This window comes from Mobula birostris, chromosome 2, assembly GCF_030028105.1.
Source record: "Mobula birostris isolate sMobBir1 chromosome 2, sMobBir1.hap1, whole genome shotgun sequence".
Taxonomy (NCBI): Eukaryota; Metazoa; Chordata; class Chondrichthyes; order Myliobatiformes; family Myliobatidae; genus Mobula; species Mobula birostris.
The window spans coordinates 90,372,726-90,400,424 of record NC_092371.1 but is presented as its reverse complement, the minus strand read 5'-3'; the positions used below and the strand labels follow the sequence as shown (position 1 = coordinate 90,400,424).

The following is a 27,699-nucleotide window of genomic DNA, read 5'->3' as shown; positions in this document are numbered from 1 at the left end:
ACAATATCTGGTCAGAAACCAGGGAAACTGGTCTGAAAACAGAAACAAGGATTACATGGGATAAAAAGGGAAACTGTTTCTAGCTGGACGGTGATGTAGGTCGGATTCATTGCCTGGTAGAGTTTTTGCCTCCACCAATCATACTATAATAGCATTTGGACATGTATACCAGAATCATTGCCGGATTAGGCTTGGCATTGAAACCTGGTAAGCAAGATGGAGCAAATCGTCTTGTGTTGTTAATTTTCTAGTTTGTAGTTGAGAGCTGTCAACAGAAATATTAGGTTAGTAGGTGAGAGCAAATCTAGAGACACACACACAGACAGACACAGAGCATTCTCAGTATTTTCTATTTCAAATGACAACATATTTTTGACTGGCACAAACAGGTCAAATGGCATCCTGTTGGAAGGTTTCTATGATTTTAGGATGATATTCAAAAGCAGCACCCCCACAGCATACAAATTGCTTAGTGCAAATAAACTAGTCTCCTGTACTCTTTGATCGAAAGGGGCACAGAATTTCTCTCATTTCACCTGTCCCATGGTAGTGTAGTGTCAGCGTGACTTTATTACAGTTTGGGGCATCTGAGTTCAGTTTAACCCTGTAAGAAAGTTTGTATGCTCTTCCCGTGTGCACGAGTTTCCTCTTTCAGTCCAAAGATGCACTGATCACTAGGTTAACTGTTCCGTGATTAAGCTAGGCTTAAATAGGTGGGTTGCTCGGCTGGAAGGGCCCGTCCATGCTGTATCCTTAAACTTAAAAAAAATATCTTGCCTCAACCCGATTACTCAACCACTGGAAAGAAACCATGTCTTAATGTGAAGTGAGAGATTAAATGGACTGCAGTTGAATGGGTGCCCATGACCACTACACAATCAACAGCACATGGACAGTACATAAACCAACATAGGAGGTATTCCGGTAGATCTGGGTGGGGGAGGGGGAAGAGAGCAGGTTATTATTTCCCATCAGCAGATTTCTAAATGTTTCTCCCTCCACAAATGCTGTTCAAGTCCTCCAGCACTGTCTGTTTTCAGATTTTCAACTGCTGTTTTCCAACACAGGTACCTAGGGAGAATACGAAAGCTTACAGTCTCATGACAGAATGTATGGTGATATCCAAAAAGAAGGAGAATCCTATCTGCAGGCTGAGAATAAACAGGAAAGACATAAAACAAGTACAGAACTTTTGCTACTTAGGAAGCTGGGTGACATCAGATGGCAGGTGCGACTGGGGACACCAAAAGAAGAATAGCGATGGCAAAAGACAACTTTGTGAGAATGAAGAGTATACTGACCAACACTAAACTAGGCATGACAACTCGCCTCAGAGCACTGAAATGTTACATTTATCCAGTTATGTTATATGGCTCAGAATGTTGGACAATATCTAGTAGCATGAGGAAACCAGTTGAAGTAGCAGAGATGTGGTTTTTGAGGAGGATGCAAAGAATATCATGGACGAAACAAATATCTAACGAGGATATCATGAACAGAGCAAACACAAAAAGAGAAATAATATATGAGATCATGAAAAGGCAAAGTAACTTCATTGGACATGTGATTAGGAAAGAGGAGTTAGAATGCACGTTAATTATGGGAAAGATTGAAGGGAAGAAAGCAAGAGGAAGACAAAGACAAATAATGATGGAGACAGCACCCAGAGAACTGGAAATGAATACCAATGAATTTGATCCACTTGACCTGAAACAGGAGTGTGTGGGCCATGGCAGTCAAACCTCAAACTGGGCACGGCATCTGATGATGATGATGACAGTCTCATGGAGTTTCTCACCTATATGAGAACCAGCCTGGTTTTCCGTAGATTGAGAGTAATGTTGGCAGAAGATGTCACCGATCTCCTTCACTCGAGCTGATATTGCTTCAATCGGGTTCCGTGAACAAGAGCTGAAATAAGTACATGATTTTTCATAATTATTCAAAACTTGCACATTGTCACATTTTACCTGATTTACCCATCTTCCTCAATCTATTGTAAAAAATTCCACCTGATTTTGTCACCAAGCCATCATTTGAGCTTAAGTTAAAAACTATACTCAGTAGCCACTTTATTATGTGGAACCTGTATGGTCTTCTCCTGTTGTAACTCATCCACTTCAAGGCTTGATGTGTGTTCAGAAATACTTTTCTGCATTCCATTATTATAACATGTGGTTACCTGAGTTACTGTCACCTTCCTGTCAGCTTAAACTGCTGGCTATTCTCTTTTGACTTTTTTCATTAACTAAGCTTTTCAGCCACAAAATTGCCACTCATTTGGATTTTTTTTTTTGCTCTTCACACCATTCTCCGCAAGTCCTGGACACTTGTGTATGAAAATCCCAGGAGATTAGAGGTTCTGAGATAAAACCCTGTCAAGCACCAATCATTCCATGGCCAAAGTCACTTAGATCATATTTCTTCCCCATTCTGATATTTGGTCTGAACAATAAATGAACCTCTTGCCCATGTCTGCATTCTTTTATGCATTGAGTTGCAGGGGTACAAATGTACCTAATAAGGTGGCCACTGAATACAAGTAGGTGAAAGATGTACAATGGATTCTGTTAACTGGGACACATCAGGACCAGTAAGTATATTTTGCCCCAATCAGTTGAAGTTTCATGGAACTAGTTAAAGAGATACAAAGTAAAAAGACAAGCTACTGTTCAACTAACAATTTGTGTATTTAAATGACATAGAATAAATTAGAACACTACTAAAACTACTACAGTACTATAACTATGTATTAGTTCCCAAGTTATCAAGGAGGAATTGATCCAGTGTACACTGACATGTTCTTTCAATTGACTGTAAATAAACAAAATCAATGCAGACACCTAGTGCAGATAGTTAGTTGCCCTCAGGCAGTGCTTTCGACAATTGCAAGCACCAAATCTTCATTTTAATTGTAACATTATTTGATTGTCGATAACGTCAAATTCTTTGTAGTTCCTAACTTGAAGTAGTGAAATTGTTGCATTTTCACACCTGGGTGTTCCAGGCATCTTCAAGCTTGAATACAGGTAATTGAAACCACAAAGAGCAAAAGAGTTCTGAATTGTCTTACTGTTTATTACTTGCAAACTATCAGTAACAAGAATCATTGCTTTTTGAGCACAATCACCCAAATGACACTATTTAAAAACTGTTCACTCTAAGCATGGTGTAGTGCCTAACTGCTACACGTGCATGCGATTCTCACAAGATGCAAAATGTTCAGCCTGACCCAATTAAGCAGCATAGTGTCTCAAATAATGTGAAGAAGGTGCTGGAGAGGCTGGTTCTGACTTACAATAGAACTCAGGTGAGATCTTCATTGGAACCCCTACAGTTTGCCTACCAACCTCATGTGGGCGTGGATGGTGCCATCACCTACCTGTTGCAGAAAGCTCACTCCCACCTGGATGATGCTGGTGGCACTGTGGGAGTCGCATTTGTTTGATTTCTCTAGTGCCTTCACTACAATCTAGCCACTTCTGAATGAGAAGCTGCAAAGGATGGGTATAGACAATTCCACTATCTCCTGGATTACTGATTACCAGACAGATAAGACACCAGTTTGTATGGCTGGGTTGTTCACTGTCTGAGATGGTGGTGAGTGGCACTGGAGTGTCACAAAGCACTTTCCTGTCTCCATCTCTGTTCACATGTACACCTCAGACTTTCAGTACAAATCTGAGTCTTGTCACCTGTAGAAATTCTCTGATGACTCTGCAGTGGTTGGGTGCATTAGCCATGGACAGGGGTCAGAGTACAGAGGACTGGTGGACAAGTTTGTGGAATGGTGCAGGGGGAATCACCTGCTCCTAAGTGTGGCAAAAACCAGGGAGATGGTGATTGATTTTTAAGAGGAAGAGGACTGTGACAAGTCCTGTATACATTCTGGGAGAAGTTGGGGTGGTGAAGTACAAATATTTGGGTGTCCACCTCGACAACAGAGTTAACTGGAAAACCAAAACCAACCAAAAAGGGGATGAGCATCCTCTATGTTCTAAGGAAGCCGAGATCATCCAATGTGTGCAGCAGGATATTGCAGCTCTTTTACCAATCTGTTGCAGCTAGTGCAGTCTTCTTTGCGGCTTTATGTTGGGGGAGAAGCAGCGGTGCTGGTGATGCAAAAAGACTAAATAAACTCATCAAAAGGCTGGATCTGTCCACAGCTACAACCCAGGCTCTTTTGAGTTACTGGTGGAGAGGAGGTCACTAAACAAACTGTTATCCATCATGGACAATCAGACACATCCATGAACATCTCCATGAACAAATGAATACGCAGCAGAGCACCATTTTGAACAGATTCATTCAGCTCTGCTGTTACAAGTTTGTTACAGAAAATCTTTCCTACCAGATGCAATAAGCACATACAACAGTTCATCTCTATGCGACACAAGAACATACATCACAGAAGAAGTTTGTTTTATTATCTTGTACATTATTGCACATTGGTAAATTATTGTGTATATTATTCATACTTTATTTTTAGTTAACATTATATTTATTATTATTGCAAAGTGTATTTTGTTGCAGCTGTAACAAAATAATTTCCCACTCGGGATCAATAAAGTACTTATTACAATAAACAAAGGGAATCCTGGCTACTTCCACAATTAGTTTTTGTTCTTTAAGAGTTGTCCCAAATAAGCGGCTGTCCCAATTAACTGATGGCCCAATATATACCAGAATCCACTGCATTTACGATAGCGAGATCTGTCAGCCAATTGCCTTCCAACCTAAGTAAGCTCTTTATGCACTTAAAGTCTCTATTTGTATGGGTGACAGAGAATACTGCTAACAATAAGTATGTCTAGCATCAATTTTGTAGGACTTATGAAGTTCTACTCTGCACTCAATTTGCCTTTGTTTCCATTTCTATCTCTACAGTTGCTACCTGGCCTTGTGAAAACTTCCATTTTATTTCAGTCTTTCAAGAACTAGAGCAAGGGGTTTCGATGGGGTGGAGGTGGCCCAGATGGCATCCCGGGACAGGTTCTCCGGGCCTGTGCAAGCAAGCTAGCTGGACTGTTTGCTGACATCTTCAACTGCTCCTTGCTTCGGTCTAAGATCCCCTCATGTTTTAAGAAGGCAACGATAATCCCAGTGCCGAAGAAGAGCAAGGTGGCATGTCTGAATGACTATCGACCTGTGGTTCTGACATCAATTGCTATGAAGTGCTTCGAGAGACTGGTTATGGCACACATCAACCACAGCCTGCCGGTCAACCTTGACACTTTGCAATTCGCCTACCAGAGCAACAGGTCAATGGCAGATGCCACCTCTCTGGCCCTACATTCCTCCTTAGAACACCTGGAGAATAAAGACGCATATGTAAGGCTCCTTTTCATTGACTACAGCTCTGCCTTTAATACCATCATTCCAAATAAACTGATTCCTAAGCTCCAGAACCTGGGCCTTAGCACTCAGATCTGCAGCTGGATCTTCAACTTCCTCACAGACAGGACCCAAGCTGTAAAAATAGGGGACAGGCTCTCCTCTACAATCACTCTGAGTACCGGTGCCCCACAAGGCTGTGTACTCAGCCCCCTGCTGTACTCACTGTACACCCATGATTGTGTAGCCAAGTTTCCATCAAACTTAATATATAAGTTTGCTGATGACACAACAATTGTAGGCCGTATCTTGGGTAATGATGAGTTTGAGTACACAGAAGTAATTAAGAACCTGGTGGCATGGTGCGAAGACAATAACCTACCCCTCAACGTCAGCAAGACGAAGGAATTGGTTGTTGACTTCAGAAGGAATAGTGGATCGCACGACCTAGTTTACATCGGTGGTGCGCAAGTGGAACAGGTCAAAAGCTTTAAGTTCCTTGGGGTCAATATCACAAATGAGCTGACTTGGTCCAACCAAGCAGAGTCCACTGCCAAGAAGGCCCACTAGCGCCTTTACTTCCTGAGAAAGCTAAAGAAATTTGGCCTGTCCCCTAAAACCCTAATTTTTATTGATGCACCGTAGAAAGCATTCTTCTAAGGTGCATCACAACCTGGTATGGAAGTTGTCCTGTCCAAGACCGGAAGAAGCTGCAGAAGATCGTGAACACGGCACAGCACATCACACAAACCAATCTTCCGTCCTTGGACTCACTTTACACCGCACCCTGTCAGAGCAGTGCTGCCAGGATAATCAAGGACACAACCCACTCAGCCAACACACTTTTCGTCCCTCTTCCCTCCAGGAGAAGGCTCAGAAGCTTGAAGACTCGTACGGCCAGATTTGGGAACAGCTTCTTTCCAACTGTGATAAGACTGCTGAACGGATCTAGGCCGTACCCTCCAAATATCCAGACCTGCCTCTCGGTTTTTTTGCACTACCTTACTTTCCATTTTTCTATTTTCTATTTATGATTTATAATTTAAATTTTTAACATTTACTATCGATTTGTAATCCAGGGAGCGGGAAGCGCAGAATCAAATATCGCTATGATGATTGTATCAATTTGGTGACAATAAAGTATAAAGTTAGTTGTGTTCAAGGAGATTTCCTGACACAATATGTAGATAAGCCTCCAAGATGGAAGAGCATTTTGGAGATAGTGATCACAATTCTATTTCCTTTACCATAGCACTGGCGAGGAATAGGAACAGACAAGTTAGGCAAGGGTCTAATTGGAGTAAGGGGAAATATGAAGCTATCAGGCAGGATCATGGAAGTATAAACTGGGAACAGATGTTCTCAGGGAAATGTACAGCAGAAATGTGGCAATTCAGGGGATATTTGTGTGACGTTCTGCATAGGTATGTTCCAATGTGACATGGAAAGGATGATAGGGTACAAGATCTGTGGTATACAAAGACTGTTGAAAATCTAGTCAAGAACAAAAGTTTATGAATGGTTCAAAAAAACTAGGTAATGATAGAGATCTAGAAGATTATAAGGCTAGCAGGAAGGAGCTTAAAAATGAAATTAGGAGAGCCAGAAGGGGCCATGAGGCCTTGGTAGACAAGATTAAGGAAAACCCCAAGGCATTCTACAAGTATGTGAAGAGCAAGAAGATAAGACGTGAGAGAAAGAGACCAATATAGTGTGACTGTGGAAATGTGTGTATGGAACCAAAGGAGATAGCAGAGGTCCTTCACTAATACTTTGCTTCTTCAGTATTCACTACGGAAGAGGACTTTGGCGATTATAGGGATGACTTACAGTGGACTGAAAAGTTTGAGCATATAGACATTAAGCTTTTAGAAAGCATCAAGTTGGATAAGTCACCAGGACCAGACGAGATATACCCCATGTTACTGTGGGAGGCGAGAGAGGAGATTGCTGATCCTCTGGCAATGATCTTTGCATCATCAATGGGGACAGGAGAGGTTCCAGAGGATCGGAGGTTTGCATATGTTGCTCCCTTATTCAAGAAAGGGAGTAGAGTTAGCCCAGGAAATTGTAGACCAGTGAGTCTTACTTCATTGGTTAGTAAGTTGATGGAGAAGATCCTGACAGGCATGATTTGTGAACATTTGGAGAGGCATAATATGATTAGCAACAGTCAGCATGGCTTTGCCAAAGGCAGGTCGTGCCTTACAACCCTGATTGAATTTTTTGAGGATGTGACTAAACACATTGATGAAGATAGAGCAGTAGATGTAGTGTATATGGATTTTAGCAAGGCATTTGATAAGGTACCCTATGCAAAGCTTATTGAGAAAGTAACGAGGCATGGCATCCAAGGCGACCCTGCTTTGTGGATCCAGAATTGGCTTGCCCACAGAAGGTAAAGAGTAGTTGTAGACGGATCATATTCTGCATGGAGGTCGGTGACTAGTGGTGTGCCTCATCTGTTCTGGGACCCTCACTTTTCGTGATTTTTTATAAATGACCTGGAAATGACCTGGATGAGTAAATGGAAGGATGGGTTAGTAAATTTGTTGACACAAAGTTTGGGGGTGCTGTGGATAGTGTGGAGGGCTGTCAGAGGGACATTGATAAGATGCAAAACTGGGCTGAGAAGTGGCAGATGGAGTTCAACCCAGATAAGTGTGAGGTGGTTCATTTTAGTAGGTCAAATATGATGACAGAATATAGCATTAATGGTAAGACTCTTGGCAGTGCAGAGGATCAGAGGGATCTTGGGGTCCGAGTCCATAGGACACTCAAAGCTGCTGCGCAGGTTGACTGTGTGGTTAAGAAGGCATAAGGTGCATTGGCCTTCATCAACCATAGCATTGAGTTTAGGAGCCGAGAGGTAATGTTGCAGCTATATAGGATCCTGCCCCTGGTCAGACTCCACTTGGAGCACTGTGCTCAGTTCTGGTCACCTCACTACAGGAAGGACGTGGAAACTATAGAAAGGGTGCAGAGGAGATTTACGAGGATGTTGCCTGGATTGGGGAGAACGCCCTATGAGAAAAGGTTGAGTGAACTTGGCCTTTTCTTCTTGGAGCGATGGAGGATGAGGGGTGACCTGATAGAGGTGTATAAGATGATGAGAGACATTGATCGTGTGGATAATCAGAGGGTTTTTTCCAGAGCTGAAATGGCTAACACGAGAGGGCACAGTTTTAATGTGCTGGAAGTAGGTACAGAGGTGATGTCAGGGACAAGCCTTTTACGCAGAGAGTGGTGAGTGTGTGGAATGGGCTGCCCGCAACAGTGGTGGAGGCGGATAGATACGGTCTTTTAAGAGACTCCTGGATAGGTACATGGAGCTGGGGGGAAAAAAGAGGGCTCTGGGTAACCCTAGGTAATTTCTAAAGTACACGTTTGGCACAACATTGTGGGTCAAAGGGCCTGTATTCTGCTGTAGGTTTTCTATTTTACTATAAATGCGTGGCTGCAAAGCTGGTGCAGTAGGGCAGGGCTTCAGGCTCTTGATCATTGGGATCTCTTCTGGGAGAGGTATGACCTGTTCAAAAGGAACAGATTACACCTGAACCAGAGGGGAACCAATATTCTTGCGGGCAGGTTTGTTAGAGTTGTTGGGGAAGGTTTAAACTAATTTGGCAGGGGGATGAGAACCAGAATGAAGGGACTCAGGATAGGGCGGATGGTAAAGAAGCAAAGATAGCGTGCAGTCAGACTGTCAGGAAGGACAGGCAGATGATAGGACAAAATTGCAGACAGCAGGGTGAGTATCAGTGCATTAAGGATGCAGAATCAAATGGCAAATACAGTACTTATAGTGTTACATCTCAATGCACAGAGTACAAGAAATAAGGTGGATGATCTTATTGCACTATTACAGATCGTCAGGTATGATGTGGTCATCACTGAATCATGGCTGAAGGATGGTTGTAGTTGGGAGCTGGATGTTACATCGGAGAAATAGGAAGGTAGGCAGAAGGGGTTGTGGGGCTCTACTAGTAAAGAACAGCATCAAATCAGTAGAAAGATGTGACATAGGATCAGAAGATGTTGAATCCTTGTGGGTGAGTTAAGAAACCGCAAGGCCTCCCAAAAGCAGCTGGAATGCGGACAACAGATTACAACAGGAAATGGAAAAGATTAGATTAGATTCAACTTTATTGTCATTGTGCCGAGTACAGTTACAAAGCCAATAAAATGCAGTTAGCATCTGACCAGAAATGCAAAGAATAAGTGTTATTTACAAAATAACTGCAAATAATAAAAAGTGCTACAGCAGACAAATATAAAAGTACTGGAACAGTACAATATGGGTGCAATATTGCTTGGCGCTGTGATGTGAGGTTCAGCTGGGTCACAGCCTCAGGGAAGAAGACCTTCCAGTGCCTGCTGGTGCGGGAGCGGAGGCTCCTGTAGTACCTATCGGATGGGAGGAGAGTTAAAAAGTCCATGGTTAGGGTGAGAAGCATCCTTGATAATGCTTTTCGCCCTGCCCAGGCAGTGTTTGTGGTAGATGTTCCCAATGGAGGGCAACTGGGTGCCAATAACCTGCTGGGCAGTTTTCACCACACGCTGGAGTGCTTTGCGGTTCAAGTCAGGACAATTTCAAGACAGTCATGAGAGATTTTAAAATCCAGGTTGATTAGGAAAATCAGATTGGTAATGGATCTCAAGAGAACGAGTTTGTTGAATGCCTTTTTAGAGCAGTTGGTCATTGAGTCTACTAAGGATCAGCTATACTGGATTGGGTGTTACAGTGGCATGCAAAAGTTTGGGCACCCCTGGTCAAAATCTCTGTTACTGTGAATAGCTAAGCGAGTAAAAGATGAACTGATTTCCAAAAGGTGTTAAGTTAAAGATGACACATTTCTTTAATATTTTAAGCAAGAAAACTTTATTACCATCTTTTACAGTTTCAAAATAACAAAAAAAGAAAAAGGGCCCGAAGTAAAAGTTTGGGCACCCTGTATGGCAGTACTTAGTAAGTACTTTGGCAAGTATCACAGCTTGTAAACGCTTTCTGTAGCCAGCTAAGAGTCTTCCAATTCTTGTTTGGGGGATTTTAGCCCATCCTTCCTTGCAAAAGGCTTCTAGTTCTGTGAGATTCTTGGGCCGTTGCTCTTTTAAGGTCTATCCACAGATTCTTGATGATGTTTAGGTCAGGGGACCGTGAGGGCCATGGCAAAACCTTCAACTTGCGCCCCTTGAGGTACTCCATTGTGGACTTTGAGGTGTGTTTAGGTTCATTATCTTGTTGTAGAAGCCATCCTCTTTTCATCTTCGGCTTTTTTTTTTACAGACGGTTAGATGGAGAGATGGACTCTCTCACGGTGGTGTCTGAAAAGAGGACGCTGTCTAAGTTGCATGCCATCTTGGTCAATGTCTCCCATCCACTACATAATGTACTGGGTGGGCACAGGAGTACATTCAGCCAGAGACTCATTCCACCGAGGTGCAGCACAGAGCGTCATAGGAAGTCATTCCTGCCTGTGGCCATCAAACTTTACAACTCCTCCCTTGGAGGGTCAGACATCCTGAGCCAATAGGCTGGTCCTGGACTTACTTCATAATTTACTGGCATAATTTACATATTACTATTTAACTATTTATGGTTCTATTAGTATTTATTACTTACGGAGCAACTGTAACAAAAACCAATTTCCCCCGGGATTAATAAAGTATGACAATGACTATGACTATGTTTGCTTCCAGAATTTGCTGGTATTTAATTGAATTCATTCTTCCCTCTACCAGTGTAATGTTCCCCGTGCCACTGGCTGCAACACAAGCCCAAAGCATGATCGATCCAGCCCCGTGCTTAACAGTTGGAGAGGTGTTCTTTTCATAAAATTCTGCACCCTTTTTTTTCCAAACATACCCTTGCTCATTGTGGCCAAAAAGTTCTATTTTAACTTCATCAGTCCACAGGACTTGTTTCCAAAATGCATCGGGTTTGTTTAGATGTTCCTTTGAAGCTTTTGAATAGAACTTTTTGGCCGCAATGACTTGGGACTTGGGTGTCCTTGTGCAGAACACCCTAGATGTTAACTTGCTGGTAGAGTTGGTGGTGAGGAAGGCAAAACAATGTTAGCATTTGTAATGGCCCCCCTGCAATGCTTCACTGCTAATGTAATGGTTTCTTTGTAGCAGCAATATTTGGGTTATGACTAGAGAGATAACGGGGCTTTGGAATGTATGTTATCCAATGGGAGAAATGTTGTTCTTTCTTGTGAGTCTGGAAGAGAGATTGTCGCGTTTTTTTGTCGGCGAGAGAAGAAGGAAAACACGTGTGGACAGAGCTGGTAGACCACTTGACGGAGTGGTCAGAGAGCAAAGGTCTGAAGTTTGGCAACACTTGGAGGTCAATGGTTGATGCACAGCCGTAGCAGTGAGCTCCAACGTGCACTTTTGACTTTTTCCTTAAAATGGGCCCTTTCACTTTTTTTTTCTTTACTAACCCTCTATCCAGATTAAGATTTATAAAGGTTAATTAGTTAGTTGCATAAGGTGTGCTGTCAGATATTTTGCAGTTAGGATTCGTAACCAGGCAAGACATCACACAGCATTCACACAAATGAGATTTCTCAGTTTGGCGGGGCCAGGAATTGTTTTCCCCTAGACGAACATGGGCTGGCTGAGCCTAGGGTTACACATCCATTTCAAGAGGTCTTGAATACAAGACCAGAGATGTGATGCTGGGGCTTCATAATGCACTGTTGAGTATTGTGAACAGTTTTGGGCTCTTCATCTAAGAAAAGATGTGCTGGCATTGGTGAAGATCCAGAGGCAGTTCACAAGGATGATTCCAGGAATAAGAGTGTTATCATACGAGGAACATTTTATGGCTCTGGGTCTGAACTCGCTGGAATGTAGAAGGATGAGGGGGAAGGGGATCTCACTGAAACCTTTCTGATGTTGAAAGGCCAAGACAGAGTAGATGTGGAAAGGATGTTTCCCATGGTGGGGGAGTCTAGGACAAGAGGACACAGCCTCAGGATAGAGGGATGTCCCTCTAAAACAGATGCAGAGAAATTTCTTTAGGCAGAGGGTGGTGAATTTGCGGAATTTGTTACCAGAGGCAGCTGTGGAGGCCAGCATATTGGGTGTATTAATGACAGAGCTTGACAGATTCTTGATTGGATACAGCATCTAAGGTTACAGGGAGAAGGGTGGGGAATGGGGTTGTGGAAGGGGGAAAAAAAAGGATCAGCCGTGATTGAGTAGTGGAGTAAGCTCGAAGGGCCATATGGCCTAATTCTGCTCCCATGTCTTCTGGTCTTATGCCCACACTGTACAACACCAGTCTTTCAATTTCAATGTCTCAGGGAAACCAAGGTTGGCAATAAATAAACACAAGAAATTCTGCAAATGCTAGAAATGCAGAGTAACACAAAAATGTATGAAGAACCTAATAGGTCAGGCAGCATTTATTGAAAGGAATAAAGAGTCAATGTTTTGACCCGAAACCTTTCATCATGACTGGAAATAAATGCTGTCTTTGGAACACTACTGTTGAATAAACAAATAATTTAAAAAAATATGTATTCCCACCTCCCATGCCTTTCACATCTTCCTTCCCAGACCACAACAGGTACAGGCAAGAACAAACAATCTGCTTCCTTGGTCTCTGCTTAAAACAGACTCAATGGGCCAGATGGCCTAATTCTGCTTCTATGTCTTATGGTCTTAAAACAATTGTTCAGCACAATTCCATAGCTCTCCTCTAGATTTTTCATCTTTGTTCATCAAGAAGTACTAAACACTACAAGACAATGGCCAACAGCTAAGGCAGGAAAGAAAAGGGGTGGGGGGAAAGAGACAGAGAGACATCTAAATGTGTTGTATATCAATGGCACAGCAACCAAAACTACTGCACTTCTCACTATGGGCAGGTGGGAAAAAAAAAACACGCTCACTTGAATATTTGCAGCAGATGTTCACTTGGAGTATTCTTTAGTCCCATTACCATGGTCTGCAAACGGCTGACACTCTGCGTTGCTGAGGACACTGGTGTCACAACAGGCTCTTTCTCTTTCAAGTAACGTCTTCCTGTCAATGGCGTTGAAGGCGTCAAAGACCTTGTCTGTGAGAACATTCAAGAGATTTCGTTTATTTTGCTTCTTTCACCCAAAGTATTCAAGGTGCAAGCCTCAGCAAAATGTTAGCAATTGCAGAGTATACGTACATGAATCTTAACTGACACAAGGAATCAAGGGCTCAGTTTAGCATCTCATTCAAGAGTATTGCATTCCCTGGGATACATACTGAACACAGAGCCTTTGGTTGAAGCTCTGATGACCACTTCCCAGTCTCAGAAATTCTGACTGCAAAGGACAGATTAATTGCCAGCCTACATCAATGGACAAACTATTCAGAAGAACCTCAGAGGGATTCCATTAATTGCCATTTACAAACCATGATTTACCAAGGTCAGAAAGTATAGATTTGATATGGAAACACTATATCCAACTAAAAATAGAAGATCTTGAATATGTTCAGTAAATCAGTTAAGCACCTATTGGGAAGACAGGACAAAGATCAGAGCCCAGAATAAGTGCAATGCTGGATCTAAGGTTACCCTGATGCTTGGAAGCAAAGGACAATAGTTGATGGCAATTTACTGACTGGAAAGCCTGCTTGTCATGGGGTTCCATGGGGTTCATACGAGACTTATTACTTTTTGTACCTCACTGAAAGATGAAGGAAATTGCAGGTAATTCAATAACTGTGTGTGTGAATGACAAGAAAGAAAATTGTGGACCAGAAAGCTATTCATGGATTGGTCAAGTGGGCAAATGGAATTCATTCCAAACACATGACATAATGTAGGTCCAAAAGGAGTTAGTTTTGGACAGGTGTACAAGTGACTAGATGAACATCTGATGTGCCATGATACATGAGGCTATGAAGCAACCTCAGTGGGAGCAGATTAATTTATTCTTGTTCTGCATGGTATAGGTGCAACGGAACACCATCTTCTAGTTCACCATACACTTACGATTCTGCAGAGACCATTCCATAAAATCAAGGTTATAAAGGGAGTGGAAAGAGCTGGTTAAGTGACAACATAACAAGTACAGAAGCTATGAGCACCACAACTCATTTCTTATCAGCATGGTGCACAAGATAGTTGACTGCTGAGAAGGTAGATATCTGAGTTACTTTTTCAAAGTGCTGTTGCAGGTTGCACTCAACTTGCATTCTTGCCGACAATTTGCCAGCTGGAACATCTGCTGCAGCTTTACGAGGTGTCCCTATCTCCTCATCCGCATCTTCTCCCAGAAATATTCGCTCATCAAAATCACCCACTGTCAGAACATATTCTTCATATTCCTTGTTTACTGCTTTGCTATACAAAAGAACAATGGCAAAAAAATTATGCAGAGAAAATGGGCTCATTTTGAGTAACATGTCTTTCAATAAGATTCAGATTCATGTATGCCTTATGAGGTGCAACGTTCCTCAGTCTCTCTTTACTGTACAAATCAGATTATGTTAGCTGGGGATCTTGCTAGGACCAAAGAGCCTGTTTCAGTATGACTGACAACCCCATCACCCCCTCAGAAGGCAATCTGGAGTAACACCAGCTTTGAGGGAAGGTACATTCTTCACTAAATTAAATCAAAAACTGCTGATACTGGGAAATTAAAAACAGAAAATGCTGGAAACGTTCGGGTCAGACAGCATATGTATGTAAGGAGAGAACTTCTCGACTGGCTTTGACTTCAAATCTTGAGCTTTTTCTTTTTCTTTTCCCCCTGACTTTACTCCCAAAGAGTGTTTTCAGCATTCTATGTTTTTTATATTCCTCATTAACTCCAGAGCCAAAAACCACAAACCTTGTTCCAAATGAGGTCTCACCAAAGCCCTGTACAACTTGAGTCAAACTTACCATACTTCAAACATTTTACTAATAAAGATCAACATATGATTTGTTTCCTTAATTCCTTTTGCACTTTTTAAACCATTGATTAAGAAAACATTTTTTATTTTTCTTACCAAAATATGAAGCCTCACATTTTCCCACATTAGATTCAATTTTCTATCTATTTGCCCATTCATTTGTTTGTTTCCTTTTGCAGATTCTGTATTCAATTATAAAACATATCAATTTATCAAGTTTATTTTTAATAGCACCATCCAAGCCTAAAAACTCTGCACCTTCACAAAATGACAAAAGATACATGGGGACACCACCAGTTCTGAGTTTCTCTCCAAGTTACGCATTGTCCTGGCTTGGAAATACATCACTCTTCCTTCATTGTTGCTTGGTCAATATCTTGGAAGTCCTAACCCAACACAACCAACAAAGTATCTTCAGCAGACAGACTGCAGTAGTAAAGGCAGCTCATCACCACCACCTTTTGCAGGGAATTTTGAAAGGGCCATAAAACCCCTAGTCCTGTCAGCCCACATAGTGTGTGAACAATAAAAAAAATCTCAAGGTATATCTACTCTGTTTAATCATGTCCAAAGCAAAACAATTTCTATCAGTCAACACTTGTTCCTTATGGATCCAATGTTAAGCTGTATGAAAGTGAAAAGGAATGATAAACCAAGTGCAATTGGTAAACCATTTTGTTGCTAATTGACAGAACAAAGAAAATCCCAACATTTCAGACAAATCCAAACTGTTAGGTCTTTTAAATTAATTTGAGCTCCCCCCCCCCCCCCCAAAATGAGACACAATAAACCTTGCTTAGTGCTACCTCATTATAATAATCTTGTTTCTCCATTCAGAACAGTCACCAGTACATACCAACTATAAATTTAAAAAGACATTCACTTAGGCTACACACTGTGGTGCCCAAGATGTGGCTTTAACTCCTCCTCCTCACTGCTGTACACTAACCAATGTTTTCAAGATGAATGGTTAGATCTGGGTTTGGTTTCCATAATCTGAACCATAGACTCAGTCAATATATTTGACTGAAAAGTCATCACTTTGCATGTTAACCACAACTATCTTTTTTCCACCAGGTTATCCATCGCAGGCAGAGTTCCTTTTAATTCAAACATACTCACTACCTTCAGTTCACCACCAACCATGTTATTGATGTGAGACACTGACCCTCATTCTACTTTGTCCGTCACAATCATATTCAAACTCACTTGTTGTCTGTGAAGTTGGTACTGTCCAGAAGATCTACAAAGAGCTCGCTGTTTCCTTTCAGAATCTGCAAGCAAAGCAAAGTCATCACAAACTGGATTCAAAATGCTCGTGCACCCGAAACATGTGGGTGTTTGCCAGATTAGTCTACCTCAAATAACAGCATAATACAGAAAGAGCAGGCGCCATCATTCCCAGGAAAAAAGGTGAAGTTCAAAGTAAACTTATTGTCAAGGTACGTACATGTTGCCACATACATAAGAAAGGCTGCAGATGCTGGAAATCCAGAGCAGCACACAGAAATTACTGGAGGAACTCAGTAGTTCAGACAACACCTATGGAAATGAATAAACAGTTGATGTTTCAGGCTGAGACCCTTCTTCAGGACCGAGAAAGACGGAAGAAGATGCCGGAATAAAAAGGTGTGGGGAAGGGAAAGAGGCTAGCTGGAAGGTGATGGATGAAGCCAGGTGGGTAGGAAAGGTCAAGGGCTGCAGAAGAAAAAATCCAATAGGAGAGGAGAGTGGACCATAGGAGAAAGGGAAGGAGGGAGACCCAGGGAAGAAATAGGCAGGTGAAAAGTAGTAAAAGGTCAGAGCGAGGAATAAACTCATCTATCATCTTCCAGCTCGCCTCTTTCCCCTCCCCACACTTTTTTATTCTGATATAATCCCCCTTCTTTCTCAACCCTGAAGAAAGGTCTTGGCCCGAAACACCGATTGTTTATTCTTTTCCATAGGTGCTACCTGACCTGCTGAGATCCTCCAGCATTTTGTGTGTGTATGTCACCGTATACTACTCTGAGATTCATTTCTTGCAGGCATTCACAGTAATGTGTGAGAAAATAACAAAATTCTCAGCCCATTACCTCACCAACACCAAGGTTCAAACTCTGCACTGACCTCCCACAGTCACAAACAGTTATGGCCACGAAACCAGACAGGCAGGCTCTGGTTTTCAAAGGGCAATGGCAACAGACAGAACGTTGAAAGTTTGGAAATATTTAAATAGAAAGAATCAGAGGCAGATTATTTCTAAATATGAGGTATAAATGAAATAACGTATTAAGTATCACAATTTTTATAACTAGAGCAATAATGCATGATCAAAACATGGGCACTGAGCAAATAATTTATAAAACTATTCATAGACAATACTGTCGATCTTGGAAGATTTAAACCCATTTAAATACTAATGGACAGACTGGACAAAATACTGTGATACCTGTTGCGCACCATCTGCTTGCATTTAACCACTTCATGTAGAGAGTAGCTAATGTGTGAAGACGCTGTAGGTCAATTCAAGGAGTGAGGGAATGTGTTTTTTCACACAATGTGTGTTAAAGAGTGAACATGCAAATACACAGTACACTTCAAACACTAGAAACAGCTATAATTTTTGCCCGATCATCTTTATTCCCAATAATGGCACAGTAGGTAGTGAAAGTGAGTCAAATGTTTACTTCCCATCTTAGCTTACCTTCCTTTCAAATAACTTCTTAATGTAAGGTTTCCAGTAGTGCTCCTTGATACCCTTTGCTTCTACTATGAGCCCATCATGCAGGTCACATAGCTTCTCAATAATACATGGTGGTTGCACTGGGGGTTTATAGTCCTGGCTGCCAAACTCTGGTGGCAAACCTGTGCAATGTACAAATGAATATACTTTAGACAATTTAATTTACCAGGGAAAAATAAAACTTGACATTTCCAATTGAAAATTAAAGTTGAAGAACAATGTAATTAAGTGGCACAAAAATGAACTGGAACTGGACTATAAATTTAAGTTGGTTATTAGTTCTGAGCCCACCTGTTACCCTACAGCTGATCCGCACCCAAACTCCGTCTATTTGCCTGTTCTACATTTCCCTGGATGTCATTGTAGAAGGGCTCAAATATTCAAAAAAAAACCTGCATGAGAAACACTGCTTCACAATTTTGTTACTAAATTGCTCAATCACCTTGAGCTCACACTGCTGAGGCTAAAGCAGCAACGGATCAGCACCTTTTCAAGAGACAAAGGGTAGAAAATAAAATCCAAGATACACCAGCAACAGCCAACAAACTGATTTTAAGTCTTTTTCCAGTTTGCTGTGCTTCAAGTACTAAAGCCCAAATAGTCCCCTTTTACAAATAATCAAAAATTGCTTTACAAAGTGAACCACTGTGCCACAATTGATATGTTTTATGAAAGCATGTTTAATTTAAAAAACAATGAGTTTAAAAATTCACCAGTGCCCTTCTCCAATGACTTTCAATTTAAACGTAGGTTGTGGAGAACTTCATTTCATGCACAACACTGCAGTTTGAATTTACACCCTGATTTTAAACTTAAAATGAACTGGTAACACCCAGGAGTGATTTCTAAACCAGGGAGAGGGGACATTCTTACCAGAAACAAAATCCAATTGAAACCAGTCAGACTATACTTTGCAGTCAAAACTGGCTCCGTTTCAAGATACCTGGATCAAATCTGCTGCTTCCGATGGCAAGCTAAATAGATTCAGTTGAAAAAATGAATCAATATTTCCTATTTGTTTGCAATAATAAGTCAATACAATCCTGCAAATCATACCAGAAGACACAGTAGTGCATTAAGTTTAAGATCTTGTGAATCAAATGGGCAATGCATTTGCAATGCATAACTCAAGGAGAAATTTCCCCAAGCTTATACTAATACCAAGTATGTGTAGCATTATTTAAAATGCTGCATTATGTGGGGAACTTGCATGGCCTAGCAGAACTGATAGAATAGTTTAACATTCAGAGCTCATCACTGATACAACAGTATGCATCATAGTGTGAACTAAAACAGCAGCTCTTACCTTCAAACTCTGGATTAAGTAGATCTTTTCTGTTAGGGCACAATAAAGCATTTCCAAAGATCAGATCCAGGCAACACAGCAAAAGATGGTAGGAATTTACAAGGTCATCACCAATCATACTAAAATTACCTGAAACACAACAATGTCAGTGATGCAAAATGAGGGCCTGAAGATTCTCCCTTTACAGATATTACCCAAGTGGCTGCTTCTAGCATTTTCTGTTTTTATATTACTAATTAAATATTCTTCTAATAGAAAAGTAATTATCTTAGAATCATAGCCAGAATATTACAAGTGAAGCATTCCTTGTAATGTTAAAACAGTTGCTCATCTCTTAATATATCCAATTGTTTGGAAAGTAATGGTATGTTGCATAGATGCACAGATGTAGATGTTCAGGAGCTGTGGTGCCTTGGGTAGAAGTTGGAATTTGTTTGCATATTGGAAAAGGCGGCAGGATAATTGCTTGACATGGGCTCAGGATGCACTCAGAGGGACAATGTTACCCACTTGCAACTACTCTGAGATGCTACCTTAAGCTCCTGGTTTCAAACCATCGGTGAATCACATGGCTTCATATTTTCCAATTGACTCTTGTACATTTAGTTAAGCTACAAAGAACACAAAATGTCAGGAAACAATTTAGAGGAAAAGTGTCGAAAAGGTATGAAACAGAAAAACTTGAATTCAAATACATGATTTTCAAAAAATGCAAGTATAAAGTTATAAAGATACCAACAGAACTTGAGTGTTTATGAATGAGGCATAGAATATGAACAAAATTAACGAAGAAATAATCTAAAATACTGTTAGGGGCACTTAAAACAATTTGTACTGATGTTTTAGAAAAGGCGCAGATTGAGGATAGACTTGATATACTGAAAATTTGTCAACTGTGATAGCGAGTTTTGATATAATCAAAAGCATTTTCATGATAGGGAAACAGTGACAAATGGCTCCTAAATATCTTTACATACTAGAGAAAGTATTACAGGGGTAGCAATTCAAAACTGGATATACTTTTGTAGGCTGATGCATGCAAGTTGGCAAAACAGGGCAGGGGAGTGAGGGATGAGTTTCTACATTGGTAGGGTCAGCAAAAGTGAAATGGCTGAATCGTCTCATTCTACATTCTGAATTTTTTCGGTGTGTGTAGCAGAAACCAGAGTTTGGCAAAGAGATCTTAGTTTTATTGGATAAAAAGAGATTCATAATCATTATCAGGTTTAATATTACTGGCATGTGTCGTGAAATTTGTTGTTTTGTGACAGCAGTACATTGCAATACATTATAATAAAATCTATAAAAGCTGTATATAAAAAAAGTAACTTCATTAAACAGTGGAAATAGAGAGGAAAAAATGTAGTAAAATACTGTTCATGAGTTCGTTGCCTATTCAGAAATCTGATGGCAGAGGGGAAGAGGTTGTTCCTAAAATATTGAGTGTGGGTCTTCAGGCTCCTGTATCCCACCCTTGATGGTAGCAATGAGATAAGGACATGTCCTGGATGACAGGGGTTCCTTAATGATGGATGCTGCCTTTTTGATGCTTCGCCTTTTGAAGGTTCGGGGAGGTGAGTGCCCATGATGGAGATGAGAAGAGTTTACAACTTCCTGCAGTATTTTCCTATCCTGTGCAGTGGCCCCTCTATACCAGATGGTGATGCAACCAGTTAGAATGGTCCATCTGTAGAAATTTTCAAGAGTTTTTGATGACATATCAATTCTCCTCAAACTCTGAATGAAATATAGCTGCTATCAATTACAATTTTTAAAAATTGTATCAATATGCTGGCATTAGGACAGATCCTCAGAGATGTCGACACCCAGGAACTTGAAACTGCTCACCCTTTCTATTGCTGATCCCATAATGAAATTCATGTGTGTTCCCTTGACTTCCCCTTCCTGAAATCCACAATCAATTCCCTGATCTTAATGAAGTGCAATGCTGTTGCCACAACACCACTCAACCAACTGATTCACCTTGCTCCTGAATGTCTCCTCATTATCTGAAATTCTGCCAATAGTTGTCTCTCTGAAAAATTTATAGATTGGCGTTTGAGCTGTGCCTAGCCACACAATTGTGGGTGTAAAGAAAGTATAGCAGTGGGCAAGCACGCATCAATGACTTACTTCCGTGTTGATTGCCAGAGAGGACAATTCTCACAGACTGTGTTCTCCTGTTTTAAGAAGTCAAGGATCCAGTTGCAGAGGAAGATACAGAGGTCCAGGGTTTGGTGCTCATTGATTAGAACTGAGGGTATGATTGTGTGGAGTTCTGACAATGTAGCTGCTCTCTGAGCACAAGCTTTCAAAACACAATTTAATCTCACATCTGCTAAGTTAATAGTACTATCATTGAAACGTAATGTGAAAGAAGGCAAACTGATAAAGTTAGAAGTTTACTCAATACTGTGCAAATTGTACACTGTTAGAAACTCACATAACTAATGAGGGAAACAAAACCTCATACCTTTAATGTACACAAATAAGGTCCAGCAAAAACTGAAAGCATCTGTTACACTGCATGGAAGCCGCCTGTAAAATAATCAAAATCACATTATAAATAGAATGGCCGAGAAATTTAGAGGATTCAATAGTGGTTTGGTAGAGGAAGGGAAGGGAAAAAAAAGCACCCCTTCCTCCAGCCCTTTAGATTTTCCTGTTTTATTACATTCCTTTGGTAGTGACAGCCCAGACAATTCCAAAGATGACAGATCCCTTGTGCTATTAACTCAAGTGAACACTATTCCAAAACTTGTATTCTAGGCATCACATTATATTATTGTGGAATGTCATTGCAGCCAACCACAGAACTACACTTTAAGGCCAGTTTCTGTTTTCAAAACAGGATAAAATGGTACAGAAGTCCAGAGAAAAATTCAACCTTCTACCACAGGGGTCCCTAACCTTTTTTGCGCTGCGGACCAATTTATTATTGACAGTATTCTTGCGGACCGGCCAACCCGAGGGGGGGTAGGTTTGCTAACGGACAAGAGTAGTAGTCAAATACGTTGTGTTTACCCCAACAAAGACTACCATGACCATGAAGCCATGCGCGGGCACGTGCGCATGCCTGTATGTGCCGATTTTTTTTCTACAAATCATTTTTGGCAATTCTGTTCAGTGAAACTACACTGTACATATATTATTTCTACTTTATATAGGCTGTGTATTCCTGCTTTTACTATATGTTAGTGTTATTTTAGGTGTTATGTAACAGCACATGAATATAGTGATAAGTCAATTATAAGTCACTTATAAGTCAATAGCATCATTACATTTTAAGTAACATTTGGATATTAAACAAACAGCACATATTTTCCCAATATGAACATATAAAATCATTGCAACACACCAATATTGCTGAATCAGTGGGAGCCCTGGGCTTGTTTCTGTGCAACAAGACGGTGCCATCGAGGGGTGATGGGAGACAGCGATACTCGAAGGGGGTTCCTTATGTCCAGTCTATTCTGCAATTTAGTTTTCGTTGCATTCATTGTAGAAAAGCCCGCTTCGCAGAGACATGTTAGAAATGGAAGCAACATTTTCTGTGCTTTCGTGGCTATCTCAGGATATTTAGCCTTGACTTAATTCTGTGGACGCAGTCTGGAGACCCGGATGGTAGTTTGCCTCCCTGGTGCCAGGGTCTGGGATGTTTCTGATCGCGTCCAAGATATCCTGAAGTGGGAGGGTGAGGAGCCAGAGGTCGTGGTACATATAGGTACCAATGACATACGTAGGAAAAGGGAAGAGGTCCTGAAAGGAGAATATAGGGAGTTAGGAAGGGAGTTGAGAAGAAGGACCGCAAATGTAGTAATCTCGGGATTACTGCCTGTGCCTCGCGACAGTGAGAGTAGGAATACAATGAGGTAGAGGATAAATGTGTGGCTGAGGGACTGGAGCAGGAGGCAGGGATTCAAGTTTTTGGATCATTGGGACCTCTTTGGGCACAGGTGTGACCTGTACAAAAAGGACAGGTTGCACTTGAAACCTAGGGGGACCAATATGCTGGCAGGGAGATTTGCGAAGGCTACTGAGGTGACTTTAAACTAGAATGGTTGGGGGGTGGGAATCAAATTGAAGAGACTAGGAGAGAGGAGGTTAGTTCACAAATAGAGAAAGCTAGTAGACAGTGTGTGAGGGAGGACAGGCAGGGGACAGAGATCGGGAGCACTCAGACCGAAGATGTAGGGGAGAAGGAAGAAAAAGATAAAGTTGTTTGCTCCATTAAGGATAAACAGAGAGTAAGAGGTGGAGAGTTTCTCAAATGCATCTATTTTAATGCTAGGAGCATTGTAAGAAAGGTGGATGAGCTTAAAGCATGGATTGATACCTGGAAATATGATGTTGTAGCTATTAGTGAAACATGGTTGCAGGAGGGGTGTGATTGGCAACTAAATATTCCAGGATTTCATTGCTTCAGGTGTGATAGAATCGGAGGGACAAGAGGGGAAGGTGTTGCATTGCTTGTCAGAGAAAATATTACAGCGATGCTCTGGCAGGATAGATTAGAGGACACATCTGGGGAGGCTATTTGGGTGGAATTGAGGAATGGGAAAGGTGTAGTGACGCTTATACGGGTGTATTATAAACCACCTAATGGGGACTGAGAATTGGAGGAGCAAATTTGTAAGGAGATAGCAGATACTTGTAGTAAGCACAAGATTGTGATCGTGGGAGATTTTAATTTTCCACACATAGACTGGGAAGCCCATTCTGTAAAAGGGCTGGATGGTTTGGAGTTTGTAAAATGTGTGCAAGATAGTTTTTTGCAGCAATACATAGAGGAACCAACTAGAGAAGCGGCAGTGTTAGATCTCCTGTTAGGGAATGAGATAGGGCAGGTGACAGAGGTATGTGTTGGGGAGCACTTCGGGTCCAGTGATCACAATACCATTAGTTTCAATATAATTATGGAGAAGGATAAGACTGGAGCCAGGGTTGAGATTTTTGATTGGAGAAAGACTAACTTTGAGGAGATGTGAAAGGATTTAGGAGGAGTGGATTGGGAAAATTTGTTTTATGGGAAGGATGTAGTAGAGAAATGGAGGTCATTTAAAGGTGAAATTTTGAGGGTACGGAATCTTTATGTTCCTGTTAGGTTAAAAGGAAAGGTTAAAAGTTTGAGAGAGCCATGGTTTTCAAGGGATATTGGAAACTTGGTTCGGAAAAACAGAGCATCTACAATAAATATGGGAGGTTTGGAGTTAATGAGGTGCTAGAGGAATATAAAGAATGTAAAAAGAATCTTAAGAAAGAAAATTGAAAAGTTAAAAGAAGATACAAGGCTGCTTTGGCAAGTAAGGTGAAAATAAATCCAAAGGGTTTCTACAGTTATATTAATAGCAAAACGATAGTGAGGGACAAAATTGGTCCCTTAGAGAATCACAGTGGACGGCTATGTGCGGAACCAAAAGAGATGGAGGAGATTTTGAATAATTTCTTTTCTTCAGTATTCACTAAGGAGAAGGATATTGAATTGTGTAAGGTAAAGGAAACAAGAAGGGTAGTTATGGAAAGTATGACGATTAAAGAAGAGGAAGTACTGGTGCTTTTAAGGAATATAAAAGTGGATAAGTCTCCGGATCCGGACAAGATATCCCCTAGGACCTTGAGGGAAGTTAGTGTGGAAATAGCAGGGGCTCTGACAGAAATATTTCAAATGTCATTAGAAATGGGGATAGTGCCGGAGGATTGGCGTATGCTCATGTGGTTCCATTGCTTAAAAAGGGTTCTAACAGTAAACTTAGCAATTATCGGCCTGTGAGTTTGACGTCAGTGGTGGGTAAATTAATGGAAAGTATTCTTAGAGATGGTATATATAATTATCTGGATAGACAGGGTCTGATTAGGAACAGTCAACATGGATTTGTGCGTGGAAGGTCATGTTTGACAAATCTTATTGAATTTTTTCATGAGGTTATTGGGAAAGCTGACGAGGGTAAAGTGGTGGATGTTGTCTATATGGACTTCAGTAAGGCCTTTGACAAGGATCCACACGGAAGGTTAGTTAGGAAGGTTCAATAGTTAGGCATTAATATCGAAGTAGTAAAATGGATTCAGCAGTGCCTGGATGGGAGACACCAGAGAGTAGTGGTGGATAACTGTGTGTCAGATTGGAGGACGGTGTCTAGCGGTGTGCCTCAGGGATCTGTACTGGGTCCAATGTTGTATGTCATATATATTAATGTTCTGGATGATGGGGTGGTAAATTGGATTAGTAAGTATGCAGATGATACTAAGATAGGTGGCGTTGTGGATAATGAAGTAGGTTTTCAAAGTTTGCAGAGATTTATGCCAGTTAGAAGAGTGGGCTGAAAGATGGCAGATAGAGTTTAATGCTGATAAATGTGAGGTGCTACATTTTGGTAGGACTAATCAAAATAGGTGTTGGTGCGTGGCCAAGTGGTTAACATGTTTGTTTCGTGATTTGAAGGTCATTAGTTCGTGCCTTGGCTGAGGCAGCATGTGTGTCCTTGAGCAAGGCACTTAACTACACATTGCTCTGCGACGACACTGGTGCCAAGCTGTATGGGTCTTAATGCCCTTCCCTTGGACAACATCGGTGGCGTGGAGGGGGGAGACTTACAGCATGGGCAACCACTGGTCTTCCATAAAACCTTGCCCAGGCCTGCGCCCTGGAAACCCTCCAAGGAGCAAATCCATGGTTTCATGAGACCAACGGATGCCTATGTATATACATAAATCAAAATAGGACATACAGGGTAAATGGTAGGGCATTGACAAATGCAGTAGAAAACAGGGACCTAGGAATAATGGTGCATAGTTCCCTGAAGGTGGAACCTCATGTGGATAGGGTGGTGAAGAAAGCTTTTGGTATGTTGGCCTTTATAAATCACAACATTGAGTATAGGAATTGGGATGTAATGTTGAAATTGTATAAGGCATCGGTGAGGCCAAATTTGGAGTATTGTGTACAGTTTTGGTCACCGAATTATAGGAAAGATGTCAATAAAATTGAGAGTACAGAGGAGATTTACTAAAATGTTGCCTGGGTTTCATCTCCTACGTTACAGAGAAAGGTTGAACAAGTTAGGTCTTTATGCTTTGGAGCATAGAAGGTTGAGGGGGGACTTGATAGAGGTATTTAAAATTATGAGGGGAATAGATAGAGTTGACGTGGATAGGCTTTTTCCATTGAGAGTAGGGGAGATTCAAACAAGAGGACATGAGCTGAGAGTTAAAGAGCAAAAGTTTAGGGGTAACTTTAGGGGTAACATGAGGGGGAACTTCTTTACTCAGAGAGTGGTAGCTGTGTGGAACGAGCTTCCAGCAGAAGTGGTTGAGGCAGGTTCGCTGTTGGATAGATATATGGACAGGAAAGGAATGGAGCGTTATGGGCTGAGTGCAGGTCGGTGGGACTAGGTGAGAGTAAGAGTTTGGCACGGACTAGAAGGGCCGAGATGGCCTGTTTACGTACTGTAATTGTTATATGTTATATATGCTATATGACTTTGATCCGGAATGCTGGTAGAGATGTTATGTCAAACATGCTTTTCAGCCTGTTGTCATTTTCAAACTCGAGGAGTTGATCTTCTTCCCGCGCTGACATGGATGACGCGCATGTAATGACCTCGCGTGCGTTCAAGCCCAACAGTGGCCGTGACAGGGAATGAGGAAAAGTGCAGCTGACTCATATCGCCAAATCACATCGTTTCCTTGCGGCCCGGTGGCTGGGGACCACTGTTCTACCATAACCATTCTAAATTGGCTTTGTAAGAATTCCTGAACTCATGCTGCAAGTACTAGAGTTCAGAAGGGCCTTGATGCACTGGTTTATGAAGCACATGCATCTCAGAAAATAATTAAAAAAGCAAACAGTAGTTCAGCTGTAAGGGGTTCTCTTTTATACTAACTGCTAAGGCTGATAAAATGGCTTCTCTGTAGTGTTATATTAAAATAGCTTCTCTGTAATGCTAACTGCTGAGGTAATGGGTTCTCTGTAACTGTGATGTTTGGGTTATAACTACAGATAATGGGGAACTAACCAATGGGCGACGTTATTCTACCTTGTATGTCTGGGAACCAAGTTGGTTCGCGGGCTTTTGAGGCAAGGCGAGCGAAGAGGAAGGATGAGCTCAGGGAGCGCTTGGTGATCCTGGGACAACGATACGGGAATTCAAGGATCCTAAAGTTGGCAACGTTTCGGTGGAGGTCATTTATGGAACGACACCGGAGGCGTGAGCTCCAATATTTTTGTGCGAGAACTGATAACTTTAATAAGAGTGGCGCCTTTGTCTTTTATATTTTGTTTCTCTATTAACCTCAACACAAAATAAGATTTATGAAGTGTAATCATTTAATCGCTTATTGTGTACTGTCTGATATTTGCATTGTGAGTTTGTGCTGGGGTACATTACACAGCATCCACCTAAACTTGAATGCCCTATTTGGCAGGGTCGAAAGCTGATTCCCCTAG

At 41.4% G+C, this 27,699-nt stretch overlaps 1 protein-coding gene across 3 annotated transcripts in view; it reads right to left on the bottom strand.

Annotated features, from left to right (window-relative positions):
- Positions 1 to 27,699, bottom strand: part of rbl1 (retinoblastoma-like 1 (p107)) — a 123,822-nt gene that overhangs the window by 54,808 nt on the left and 41,315 nt on the right. For 2 of the 3 annotated variants that reach the window (XM_072244869.1, XM_072244859.1), the window contains exons 4-10: positions 21,730 to 21,794; positions 19,257 to 19,385; positions 17,912 to 18,072; positions 16,435 to 16,499; positions 14,485 to 14,671; positions 13,239 to 13,405; positions 1,799 to 1,911 (exon numbers count right to left, since the gene is read on the bottom strand). In XM_072244869.1, coding sequence (XP_072100970.1) covers positions 1,799 to 1,911; positions 13,239 to 13,405; positions 14,485 to 14,671; positions 16,435 to 16,499; positions 17,912 to 18,072; positions 19,257 to 19,385; positions 21,730 to 21,794 — 887 coding nt within the window. Of the gene's footprint in view, positions 1 to 1,798; positions 1,912 to 13,238; positions 13,406 to 14,484; positions 14,672 to 16,434; positions 16,500 to 17,911; positions 18,073 to 19,256; positions 19,386 to 21,729; positions 21,795 to 22,614; positions 22,836 to 27,699 lie in introns of those variants that run through there. The other variant, XM_072244879.1, reaches the window with a different exon arrangement.